Source organism: Anomaloglossus baeobatrachus, chromosome 6 (genome assembly GCF_048569485.1).
Source record: "Anomaloglossus baeobatrachus isolate aAnoBae1 chromosome 6, aAnoBae1.hap1, whole genome shotgun sequence".
In the NCBI taxonomy this organism is placed as follows: Eukaryota; Metazoa; Chordata; class Amphibia; order Anura; family Aromobatidae; genus Anomaloglossus; species Anomaloglossus baeobatrachus.
The window spans coordinates 541,575,556-541,589,118 of NC_134358.1; the positions used below are offsets into that span (position 1 = coordinate 541,575,556).

General features: G+C 44.8%; 1 protein-coding gene across 1 annotated transcript in view; it reads right to left on the reverse strand.

Moving 5' to 3' along the window:
- Window positions 1-13,563, reverse strand: part of FAM171A1 (family with sequence similarity 171 member A1) — a 145,318-nt gene that overhangs the window by 57,263 nt on the left and 74,492 nt on the right. Inside the window, exons 2-3 of the mRNA XM_075316836.1 lie at window positions 6,645-6,872; window positions 5,058-5,150 (exon numbers count right to left, since the gene is read on the reverse strand). Of these exons, the coding sequence (XP_075172951.1) occupies window positions 5,058-5,150; window positions 6,645-6,872 (321 nt within the window). The remainder of the gene's footprint in view (window positions 1-5,057; window positions 5,151-6,644; window positions 6,873-13,563) is intronic.

Here is a 13,563-nt window from a genome sequence, read left to right on the forward strand (position 1 = left end):
GGGAAAAATCTCGTTTTTTAACCATTTAGACTACTCTACATTTGAAAAACGATGTAGCATGTTGTAAATGTGTTCACCTAAATTTAAGGCTTTCTTCCCTCCAAAATTAGGGCTTGCCAATTCCCCTCATAATCCGCAATAGAACCGCGGACCCCCCCCAGTATCAAACTATTTAATGATCAAATTGTACAAAGTTAAAGCACCACGCCCGTGATTTATTTTTCAGCGCAGTGGTGCTTTAAAACTAACGACCTATTATATACTTCTGACTGCTTTCCCGCTTCCTAATGCCACTCCGGTCCCATGGCATCATCTTGTGACAATAACTTCTGATGACCAGAAGTCCTAAGTTACGGCACAAGCTCCCAATGCAAGTCTATGAGAACCAGAATGAGGCTCTCATAGACTTGTATTTAGTTGTGACCTCCAGTGCGCGCCATGAAACACTGGAGCTGCTGGAGGTCCCAAATCACTAGAGCTCAACAAAGTGGTTGCAATGGAGGGTGAAATCCACCAGAAGGCGAGTATCAGACAGGGAACATGTTGCTTGTGCCACTGCGAGGCCTAAACCTACTCCCATGGCTGCAGAGTCTACAGACTGATTTCTACTGTATATATAAAAGTGTTAGTTGTCATTGTACAGGAGAGGGAGGAGGTGAGCTGTGAATTGTGGATCCTGCATTATCTACTATATATTAAGGTGTCACTTTTAAGGAGGAGGTGAGCTGTGATAATTGCGAATGGTGGATCCTGTGTTATCTACTGTATATAGAAGTGTTACCTGTCATTGAACATGACGAGTAGGTGACATCACCTATTGCAAATGGTGGATTCTGTGTTATATACTGTATATAGATGTGTTACCAGTCATTATACAGGAGGGGGAGGAGGTGAGCTGTGACATCTATTGTGAATGGTGGATCCTGCATTATCTACTGTATATAGATGTGTTACCTGTCATTGTAATCCTGTCTGATATCATAATGAGACTAATGAAAAGTCTTCTGTACAGTAGATTAAGTATGAATCTGGTATAAAACTTAGCGGCCATTGTTTAAATTGCAGGATTTCTTGTTCTTTATCTATTGATTTGGAAAATTGAAGACTTAAAAGATAAATAAATTGGACATAAAAGCCTCATGTAGACAACAGACGACTTTCTGTGGATCTAAATTAAATTGGGACTTTGATGACAGAAGCTTTGTGTTTTTACAACCCGTTTCCTGCAAATTGTTTATTTATGGAAACAGAATCTGGTTTCTCCTATTAACATATCAAACCCCTCCTGCGGATTTATGAAATATACAAGTTTTACAGCGACTGAAATTTTACCCAAAAATGTCTGACATAAGAGAGGAGCTCCCGGGGTGTGCGGCTGTATACAGCTGTAATGCTGCCGGCTCCTCATTAGGGCGAGTCCTCCGCGCCTTCAAGCTGTTTAGAGGTAACCGAATCGCAGTGTGTGAGAAATCATTAATTAACACTTATGCAAATGACCCACTAATGAAGACCTCATACATGGGAATGTATTAGAAATCTGTGCTGTACACAGTCATAGGGGGGCTCGGGATAGAGGACAGGACCTCCGTAGGCCTCCAAATTCATATGGAGGTTCAGAGATGTATGTGGGCTTTGGTGCAATATCTGTGACGGACAATCTCCCTCCCCAAATAATGGGCCGGTGTGTGCTAACTAACACATCCCTACCTACACCGGAGCCCTACAGATAGAGCATCCAGAAAACGCACCCGGTAAATCGAGAATCTGAGGCCTCCACCTGTGTAGACTCCGCACAAATGAAAAACAGGTGGTAGCTCCCATTATCTGCAAATAGTTGCCCTTTTAGCGAGGCAGATAAAATCTTAGGGGAGGCCAAAAGGTGCCACATGGTCATTTTGGTAATAAAATGTAGTGACCACAACCAAATAGTGTTGATTACCTCTGAAGCAGTTTATAGGGGTCATAAAGGGCTGTTCCTGTCTACCTCAAGGATGAACAGTGCCAAGTATGCTACGACCCTACACACCTGCCAAGAGGAGTCCCACAATAAGCAGGTATCATTCACATGACCTGTTTATTAGAGCAAAACATTGACACCATGTCTGCTGATGCTGTGTGCCGGCAGGTCTGTGCGGCCGTAATGTCACTGGCACCATCTATGCAGAAGACAGTGGAGCCGAATAATCCTTTTATAGATTCTATAATGTTCGTGAGAAGGGCATAGCGATTGAGCAGAGCGTTCATAACATGGACACATGGGCAGACAGGCAGTGTAATATATGAGAGAGAACACGAGAGAGAACACGAACGAGAACGCGAGAACACGAGAGAGAACACGAACGAGAACGCGAGAACACGAGAGAGAACACGAACGAGAACGCGAGAGAGAACACGAACGAGAACGCGAGAGAGAACACGAACGAGAACGCGAGAACACCAGAGAGAACACGAACGAGAACGCGAGAGAGAACACGAACGAGAACGCGAGAGAGAACACGAACGAGAACGCGAGAGAGAACACGAACGAGAACGCGAGAGAGAACACGAACGAGAACGCGAGAGAGAACACGAACGAGAACGCGAGAGAGAACACGAACGAGAACGCGAGAGAGAACACGAACGAGAACGCGAGAGAGAACACGAACGAGAACGCGAGAACGAGAACACGAGAACGAGAACACGAGAACGAGAACACGAGAACGAGAACACGAGAACGAGAACACGAGAACGAGAACACGAGAACGAGAACACGAGAACGAGAACACGAGAACGAGAGATCTCTCCGTCTAACCATTAGATGACCAGGCATTGGGCAAATCTGAAAATTAGACTCATCAGGGAAGATTACCTTACTCTAAAATTGGGCAAACTTTGTGAAGGACGTATGAATCAAGCCGCATACAAGGTTATCCTGGAAAAACAGTTGCTTCCTTCTGCTCAGCCAATGTTCCCCAATTCTGAGGACTGGTTTTTCAAGCAGGATAATGCGCCATGTCACACAGCTAGGTCAATCAATGTGTGGATAAAGGACCACCACATCAAAACCCTGTCATGGCCAGCCAAATCTGCAGACCTGAAAACCATTGAAAACCTCTGGAATGTAATCAAGAGGAAGATGGATAATCACAAGCCATCAAACAAAAGAAGAAATGCTTACATTTTTGCACCAGAAAGTGGCATAAGGTCACCCAAAAGCAGTGTGAAAAACTGGTGGAAAGCAGCAAAGACGCATGAAAGCTGGGATTAAAAATCATTTTGATTTCTGATCTCTTCCTGAGGTAAAACATTATTAGTATTGTTGTTTCTAAATGATTATGAACTTGTTTTCTTTGCATTATTTGAGGTCTGAAAGCAATGTATTGTTTGTTATTTTGGGTCGTCAAAGTATTAAATACATCAGATGGTCATACATTTCCTAGTCATTCTATAGAATACCTAAATGACAAACAGGCGGAGTGTACAATACTACAGGGGTGGTCCGTCCAAAAGTAGGTGGACAGAATAGGCAGCAGATCTGTGAAACTGGCTCAGTTGCCCTTAGCATTAAAATGCCATTCTAGCCTCCTGTGCTGCAACAAATAGTCAGGAATGACACTTTTGATTCCTTTTTTTTTTCCCCAGCAAAGATATTCTGTTGTTCATTTTGCATTTCCTCTTTATGTTTTTGACTGTTTGTTACTAAAGACTAATAGTTAGGAATGACACTTCTGTTTCTTTGTGTTTTTCCCAGTAAAGATATCCTGTTCATTTAGGATTTCTTCTTTCATTAGTTTTTTTTGACTGTTTGTTACCAAAGACTTTTCCAATCTGGGCATTATATCAGACTTTGCCCTGAGCAGTTCTTGTCATTCTTTACAATACCTAGACATTTTATGTAATGGCTAACTTTTCCAATTCAGGCACCTAGCCATTTTATGTAATGGCTAACTTTTTTAATCCGGGCACCTAGGCATTTTATTTAATGGCTAACTTTTCCAATCTGGGCACCTAGCTATTTTATGTAATGGCTAACTTTTCCAATCCAAGCACCTAGCCATTTTATGTAATGGCTAACCTTTCCAATCCGGGCACCTAGCCATTTTACGTAATGGCTAACTTTTCCAATCTGGCCACATAGAAATTTTATGTAATGGCTAAATTTTCCAGTCTGGGCACCTAGACATTTTATGCAATGGCTAACTTTTCCAATCTGGTCATTATATCAGACTTTGCCTGAGCGGTTCTTGTCATTCTTTGTAATGCCTAGGGGAAAGTATAGAGCAACGCAGATATTTCATACCTTGCCTGAAAACGACAGATTGTATACATTGCCTAGGTATTCTATAGAAAGCCGGGTTTTCATACATTGCATGTAACACATATATACAGTGTATATATAACATATATACAGTATATATATATATATATATATATATATATATATATATATATGTTATTAACTGTCTAACCTAGCATAGGCACTGTAGCACGATGAAAAAACACAAAACAATGCAAAACAAATAGAAAATATTTTAAAACAAGTTCAGCCTTTTGAGCTTCAGGTTTCCTAAAATACAGCTTTTGCTTGGCTAATGCTTTTTAGAAAAATAAAAAAAAAAAAAAAAAAAAAAAAAGAGAAAGACAGAAAGTGGACTTAAATACAAAGCAAGAAAACAAAACACATTCAGTGAACCAAAAGAGTGCAAAAAAAAAAAAAAAATTGAAGTGAGGGTTTCCTGAAGCTTCTTACTCCCGGAAACACTTCGCACATAATATAACAGACGTTGTGTGCATGTACCCCAGGTTTGCACTGTCTAATAATCCTACAGTGCCTGTTGTAATTCTCCCCCAACGTATCTGCAGCGGAGCGGTGGGAGTATAATGTTCTCACTGCAGAGAGACACGGACAGCCGCCGACTATTCTACCCGAGTGCAGGAAAATTAGCGCCATCGACCCCTATGCTGGAGAGAGAGAGTTTTACTTAATCCTGTACTGTTTACGTTAAAGTCCCAAGATCAAAGGATTTGAGTGTTTTTTTTATATATCATATCTGCACAATTCCATGCACTGTACTCACCCTGAAATCCTGAGACTATCTGCACGTCATCATCATAGACCATGAGGGTAGCCGACCGCTCAGGCAGCAAACCGAGGCTCAAAGAGGAAAACACTGCGTATGGCAGAAAAACAATAGAAAATATAAAGTTATTAATATTTGGACACCTTCAGGGGCATTTTGTTTTTTTCTTTACACTTATATACATATATTAAACATATTTTGCACTTGAGCTCCATTACTAATTTTGCACTATATTCCTTCTCAAGTCTCAGTGTTCCACTGTGTCTGGTTGCGGAGGCAAGGGGTTAATGTAAAAAAATAAATATATGGATCCATTTCACAGTTCATGCAAACGAAAGAAGAGGGTCCCCCATTGATTTTGTCACCCAACTGCGTTCTGATGGGTTAGTAAGGCTGCTTTCACACATCCGGTTTTTGCAGTGCGGCTAAATCCGGCTCTTAAACCTATGCAACGGATGCGGCGAAAAAGACGCATCCTTTGCATAAGTTTTTACATGCGGCCCGTCCGTTTTTTGTCGGTTGCGGCACGCTACTGAGCATGCGCAGTGGAAAAAACCTCATGCGGCGGCCGGATGCGGTTTTTGACGCATCTGGCATCCATAGGAATGCATTGGGAAAAGCGCCGCATCGGCCGGATGCGGCGCGATGCGTTTTTTTTTTCGCCGGACAAAAAAAATGCGCCAGGCAACATTCCATCCAGCTGACGCATGGGCTAAATATGCCGCATCCGGCAAAAACAGGACCAAACGCAAGGCCATGCGGTACAATCCGGCACTAATGAAAGTCTATGCGGAAAAAACGCAACCGGCGGCAAAAAAACCTGGTTGCGTTTCTTCTGCAAAGAGCCTGATTGTGCCGCACAGCAAAACCCGGATGTGTGAAAGCAGCCTAAGGGGAAAGAAAAAAAATAAAATAAAAAAGTGCAGTACGTAGAACTTTTGCTTCTGTTCTGAAAACGGATGAGTAACGGAGGAGCAGTCAACCAACCAGGAGGCAGTGACTCTGGGTGGGGAATAGAGCTGGAGTGACCAAGGCTTCATATCTATGCATAGCTCTCCAGCCTCCTTTGCATATAGATTCAAATGCTGATTTCTCAGTAAAGGAGGAGTGAACTGGCCATGTAAAGGTATTGCTTGACATGTCTTTTGAAAGAGTTACCTGCACATCTAAAATAGTTTGGAGTTGAAATCCTGCTGACAGATTCCCTTTAAGATCTAATTTTGGCCTCAAGAACTTGCCATAATTTTTCCATTTCCATATTCCAAGAGCGTGCCTTCTAAACATCACAGCTGGTAGCATACCGTAGGAAGGCCTGGCAGAGCTTTCAGACATCCACCCTTGTCATCTCAGGGTATCCCCACATTTTTTGGGATTAGATATTAAAATATTGAATAGTCCCAAAAAATTAAAAACGGACGATAGCTATGAAGGAGCCAGAAGTAGAACACTTTTTGTTTCCCGAAACCACTTAGAATCAGGATCAGAGATTTCTCCCATGCGGGACATTGCCCCAGAATGGAGGGGTACAGGAGTAGGGATGGCTTTTCACCATACATTTCCAATTAGCGAAAGGTCATATCTTACCTGGTAACCGGACTGGTCTCCAGGGCGCGGAGTTTGGCACGTAGGCGTGTTTGGTCGCTGTAACAATCAGTTGACTTCCCAGTTTGTACTGGAGTTTGACAAGCGCTGTCCCATCTGATCCGGTGGTCCCAGTAGCTGCAGACACTTGGTTGGCAAATATCTCTACGACGGCATTACTGATGGGCTGGTGCGTACTCACGTCACTCACCTGGACTTTTAACGTCACCTCTGTAAAAAAAAAAAAGTCAAAATTTAGGTGGTGCCTAAAGTTACCAGCCATATAATCAGTGGTTAATAAATTATTAAGGCTTTTAAATTAATTCCCAGCAAGGAAACCAAGGCTCTAGAGGTCAATATTAGGAATGAGTAGACTCGTGGAGTTTTGGGTTCGTCTGGACTTTAGTTAAAGGTTCGGTTCTGGACCCAGTGACTTGAACTTAACCCCGGACACCGAACCCCATATAAGTCAATGGGGAATCAGACGTCTGTGCTGTAAACTGGGCTGCAAAAAGAAGTAAAATGTTGAAATGGGGGTAACTGCCCTGCAAATAAAATGTGGATAGGGAATACATAAAAATATATACAGGCTCCCATCTATTTTTGATAACCAACGCAGGCATAGCAGATAACTAGGCAGCAGCCCTCAACTGTCAGCTTTACCTTGGCTGGTTATGAAAATTAGAGAGGATCACAAGCAGTTTTATAAAATCCTTTAAATAAATTTAAAAAAACGGTGTGGGCTGTACCCTATTTTTTTTTTTTTTTTTTTTTTTTTTTTTTTTATAACCAGCCAAGATAATACCAGACCCCAACTATCTGCTTTATCAGGCTGGGAACGCCGATTGTTATTTGGCCCTTCCCAGCATAAAAATAGCAGCCCGCAGCTGACCCGCATCTATTTTAGCCTGGGAAGGGCCAAATAACCATGGGCCTTCCCAGCCTGATAATACCAGCCCCCCAGCTGTCTGCTTTACCTTGGCTGGTTGTCAAAAATAGCCCTATTTTTTATAACTAGCCGATGTAAAGCAGATAAGCTGGGGCTGGTAATATCAGGCTGGGAAGGCCCATGGTTATTGGTACTTACCCAGCATAATAATAGCAGCCCGCAACTGCCCTGAAGTGGTGCATCCATTTTAGGCTGGGAAGGGCCAAAGAACCATGGGCCTTCCCAGCCTGATAATACCAGCCCCCCAGCTGTCTGCTTTACCTTGGCTGGTTATCAAAAATAGGGCAGAGCCCACAGTTGTTTTGTTAAGTTAAAATTTAAATGATTTTTGGGAGGAACCTGCTAGGAAGTGCTTTATTCTTCTGTAGCACCACCACAGGGCAAAGAGTACTGCATAGTGTCCGTTGAAATGAACAGGCTGAGTAATGCATGGACATGTTGGGTCTGCCAGAGAAAGGAGCTGTTAAAGGGGATATACAGGAGTAGAAAAAACATGCCTGCTTTTTTTTTTTTATAAAAAAAAACAAAAAAAAAAACAACAAAACACACACACACACACACACACACTTGATCATGAGATGTATTTGGTATGGCAACTTGACTCCAATGTAGTGAATGGGGCTGAGTTGTAATACCATGCACAACCCATAATCAAGGGTGGCGCTATTTCTTAAAAAAAAAAAAAAGCCGCCATGTTTTTCAAATCCTGAACAAACCCACTGAAGCCCCCATACACATTCATTAGTTGAAAGTTGGCCAAACCTGGCAATTTCGGCCGGACTGTTTGAGCATCTGATTTGTGTAGCAGCACTTAGACTCTCCCCTGACAGATGGCGTTGGGGAGACAAGGATCAGGAAGTTATTTCAACGCTGATCCTTGTGTTCTGAGGGAAAAAAGCCACTGCCAAAAAGGTGTCTGGCGTCGGCTTTCTCCTCTCTCCCCATTAAAACCACAAGAATGCTCGGCCGAAGGAAGCGCTCACGTGTGGTGGAGTCGGCAGAGACGGAGCTTGTTGCTGAACATTCGTTTGCAGACAGCTCTTTAGGGCCGACATTAAATGCCACTACGATCGGCATCAGTACCGGACATGGCAGATTAATTCACTCCCAAAAAAGAAAAATCTTAAAAGAAAGCCTTCATCAGCAGCTGTTTCACACATCACTATGTAAAAATCAGTCACCAACTATGACAGCATTCACTCAAGGTTCCCTTATTAGGTAATTACTAGAATATGTCCACTTAGTGTCAACCATACAACGGCATCACAACAGTAAAATATGTACAGGATGAGCGATTATCACGTTGGAAACGCTCTTTCACTCAGGCCAGTACAATATGTACAGGGACGAGCAATCATCACGTAGGAACGCCCTTTCACCCAGGCCAGTACAATATGTACAGGGGCAATCATCACGTAGGAACGCCCTTTCACCCAGGCCAGTACAATATGTACAGGGACGAGTGATCATCATGTAGGAACGTCATTTCACCTAGGCCAGTACAATATGTACAGGGACGAGTGATCATCATGTAGGAAGACCCTTTCACCCAGGCCAGTACAATATGTACAGGGACGAGTGATCATGTAGGAAGACCCTTTCACCTAGGCCAGTACAATATGTACAGGGACGAGTAATCATCACGTAGGAACACCCTTTCACCCAGGCCAGTACAATATGTACAGGGACGAGTGATCATCACGTAGGAACGCCATTTCACCTAGGCCAGTACAATATGTACATGGACGAGCAATCATTAACTTGATCGTTGGCGCTCCATTTATTTTTTTATATATATTCTTGACAACACCTCCACTGTTTACATGAGGTGATGCGTTTCCGACAATGATAACTTTTTTTGTATCAGCAATTGTTTGTGGGAGTGTGTATCCTACTTTCAGCCGGCAGCCATCTTTCCCATAAAAAGAAGCACACGTTTGGCGGACTGCTTCTGTGTTCTCTGAGAGAGACGCTGCCAAACTCCTCTGGCGGTGTCTTATCTCCTTCAGAACAAAAGGATCCTCATCTCCTCAGACAAACTGTCTAGGGGCCTCCATACACAGTCGATTGAACCCATCAATATCGGCTGTTTCCATCGATGTTTGCCTGGAGAGAACGATCGGTTAAGGCCTCCATGCACAAAACGGTCTTGGGGACAGTCGGGAGACCTCCATATATATTAGATGGTCCCACTCAAATTGGCAGGTTCAAACAAACAACTATCCCAAACAAGTGGTTGTAAGGATTGTCAGGGGTCCGACCTTATGAGAAAGTGAAAATTTAAATATAAAAACAGAGAAATCAAAATGCACATTTACACTATAATGTAAAATACAACCCACAACCTGCCATTGCCCCCCCCTCTCTATCTACCCTGAAGCTTTGGCTTTCTATTCCTGTATCAGGAGCTCAGGATGAACACTGATATACAGTAGGTCTCAACTATACGAGAGGGCATACAACCGGTATCAAAGTGTAAAATATTTCTCAATATAGAGCCAAAATACTTTGCAAAAAAGGAAAAAAAAAATTGCACGAATGGCTGATGAACTAGCATAGGGAACGCCATCGATAAATGCAACAAAACACCGATCCCATTGAAATGCAAAAATTTCCAGTTGCTAATAGAAAAATATGAAAACTGCCGTTTTAGACTTGCAAATTGACATCGTAATGTATTCAGATCTAAATGCCAAATGCTAATGTGAGAATACGTCAAATTAACAGCTAGAAGGAGACGATCCAGCTCACGAGAGCTTATTAGTCTCAGAACACTGGCAAGATGGAGGAATTAGGTTTGAAGAGCAAAAATTTCTCATGCACATACGTGGGGGTCTGCGTATCACAGTATACACTAATGACATCTCCAAGACTGACAAGATGAGATGAAGGGTCACTCCAACATCCCCACCAGTCGCATTTAACACTGAAGTCACTGGACAACGTCCTCAAACTGAGGAGCATTCCTCTGGTGACGAATACATGGCTCGTACATAGTCTTGACTTTTCTGTGGTAACGTATGGATGCAAAACCTGGACGATTTAGGCTGCTTTCACACATCCGGTTTGAGCAGTGCGGCTCAATCCGGCTGTGAAAACTATGCAACGGATGCGGCAAAAACACCGCATCCTTTGCATAAGTTTTTACATGCGGCCCGTCCGTTTTTTTCCGGTTGCGGCATGCTACTGAGCATGCGCAGTGGAAAAAAACGCATGCGGCAAGCGGATGCGTTTTTTTCCGCATCGCGCCACATCCGGCCTCCATAGGTATGCATTGAAAAATGCGCCGCAGCGGCCGAATGCGGTGTTTTTTGCCGGAGCAAAAAACGTTGCAGGGAACGTTCGATCCGGCCGCGGCATCGGCTAAATCTGCCGCATGCGGCAAAAACCGGACCGAACGCAAGCCCCTGCGGCACAATACGGCACTAATGTAAGTCTATGCAAAAAGCCGGTTGCGGTTTTTCTGCAGAACGCCGTATTGTGCCGCAGAGCAAAAATCCGGATGTGTGAAAGTAGCCTAAGTTTTTTACATGCGGCCGGTCCGGTTTTTGCCGCTTGCGGCATGCTACTGAGCATGCGCAGTGGCAAAAACCGCATGCGGCGGCCGGATGCGTTTTTTTCCGCATCGCGCCACATCCGGCATCCATAGGGATGCATTGGGAAAAGCGCCGCATCGGCCGGATGCGGCGCGATGCGTTTTTTTTTTTGCCGGAGCAAAAAACGTGCCAGGGAACGTTCCATCCGGCCGCCGCATCGGCTAAATCTGCCGCATGCGGCAAAAATCGGACTGAACGCAAGCCCATGCGGCACAATGCGGCACTAATTAAAGTCTATGCAGGAAAAACGCAACCGGCAGCAAAAAAAAAACGGTTGCGGTTTTCCTGCAAAGTGCCGGATTGTGCCGCATTGCAAAAGCCGGATGTGTGAAAGCAGCCTAACAAGACAGAAAAAGAATCAATGCCTTTGAAATGTGGGGCTGGAGAATAAAGTTATCAATACCATATCATATGAAGAGAGCAATCACTGGAGAAGAACATCATGGTTGGAGGAAAAGAAGGAACAAGGCGAAGAAGAACACCAGCAACCCAATGGCTTCATACAATCGAGATAATGGCGGACACGACCCTGGTGGACCCATCTAGGCAGAGACGACCCTGGTGGACCCATCTAGGCAGAGACGACCCTGGTGGACCCATCTAGGCAGAGACGACCCTGGTGGACCTATCTAGGCAGAGACGACCCTGGTGGACCTATCTAGGCAGAGAAGACCCTGGTGGAAATATGTAGACATAGAAGACACTGGTGGACCCATCTAGGCTGCATAAGATCGATCTTCCTACAACGCATTCATTCAAATTGCCATGGCTCGAGATCAAGCTGGAGGCAGATAAAAAAAAAAACAAAAAAAAAACCCTGTATATTGCGTAACTGCACAGTCCACAGCATTCTCTATACAGGAGGAATTGCAGCATCCTGATGTATTCCAACAAGATTTTGGAGACCTAGTCCAACTCACAGCTGAGGATTTTCTACAATTCTATCCAGTCATATGATTAGAATAGAGGTGCTTCTCACATTGGAACCATATGCAGTCCCCACCGGTCGGTCCATAGGGACCCCTGCCCTGCCACACCAGCTCACTACAAACCGCTTTATACATCATTTATTATGCACTGTTTCTAGATCATAGCACTTCAGAGAGATCATCACAGTCACCATTGGGGCTCACAATCTAAATTCCCTACCATATGTCTTTGGAGTGTGGGAGGAAAAAGGAGAACTTGGGAGGAAACATACAAACTCTTACAACATCACACAAACTCCTTGCAGATGTTGTCCTCGCTGCAAAATAACAGCGCTGTCCACAGAGACCCCACACAGCGCTGTCCACAGAGACCCCACACAGCGCTGTCCACAGAGACCCCACACAGCGCTGTCCACAGAGACCCCACACAGCGCTGTCCACAGAGACCCCACACAGCGCTGTCCACAGAGACCCCACACAGCACTGTCCACAGAGACCCCACACAGCGCTAACCAGCGTGCCCCCACACAGCGCTAACCAGCGTGCCCCCACACAGCGCTAACCAGCGTGCCCCCACACAGCGCTAACCAGCGTGCCCCCACACAGCGCTAACCAGCGTGCCCCCACACAGCGCTAACCAGCGTGCCCCCACACAGCGCTAACCAGCGTGCCCCCACACAGCGCTAACCAGCGTGCCCCCACACAGCGCTAACCAGCGTGCCCCCACACAGCGCTAACCAGCGTGCCCCCACACAGCGCTAACCAGCGTGCCCCCACACAGCGCTAACCAGCGTGCCCCCACACAGCGCTAACCAGCGTGCCCCCACACAGCGCTGCCCACAGAGCCCCCACACAGCACTAACCAGCGTGCCCCCACACAGCGCTGCCCACAGAGCCCCCATACAGTGCTAACCAGCGTGGCCCACGGGCGCTTACAATGACGCTAGCGTCAGATGGCTCCCCCTACAGTAATGCCACTACACAAAAGTGACAGCTCACAATAATAAAAAAATAAAATCAATTCCATGCAACAAGAGAAGACGTCCATTTTTGTTGACCAATGAAAAGTTTGCAAACAAGTTTAAAGAATTTTTCAAAAAGTTGCACTCACCAAACAAACGTCGGAGACAGAAATCCTCCAGCACAATGTTACATGGCTGAGCGCAGGAATGTCGGCTGGGGCCGGTCCACAGCACTAAAGCCTGAAATGGCTCCTACAGGAGGGGCTCACAGATGGCAATTGTCGCTGATGTTGAGTGACAACACAGGATTTCCCGTCGCTGCTGCAAGTCAACTGCATAAATCACAGAACTGCATCCCAATATCATATCACTTGACCAGCTGAGGGAGTATTCTCCGGTCGTGATGTCTGTGTTACCAAACCCCTTATACTATAAATAAACACACGGACTGCATGCGACTTGGTTCAAATGGCCACAGCAGCCTTT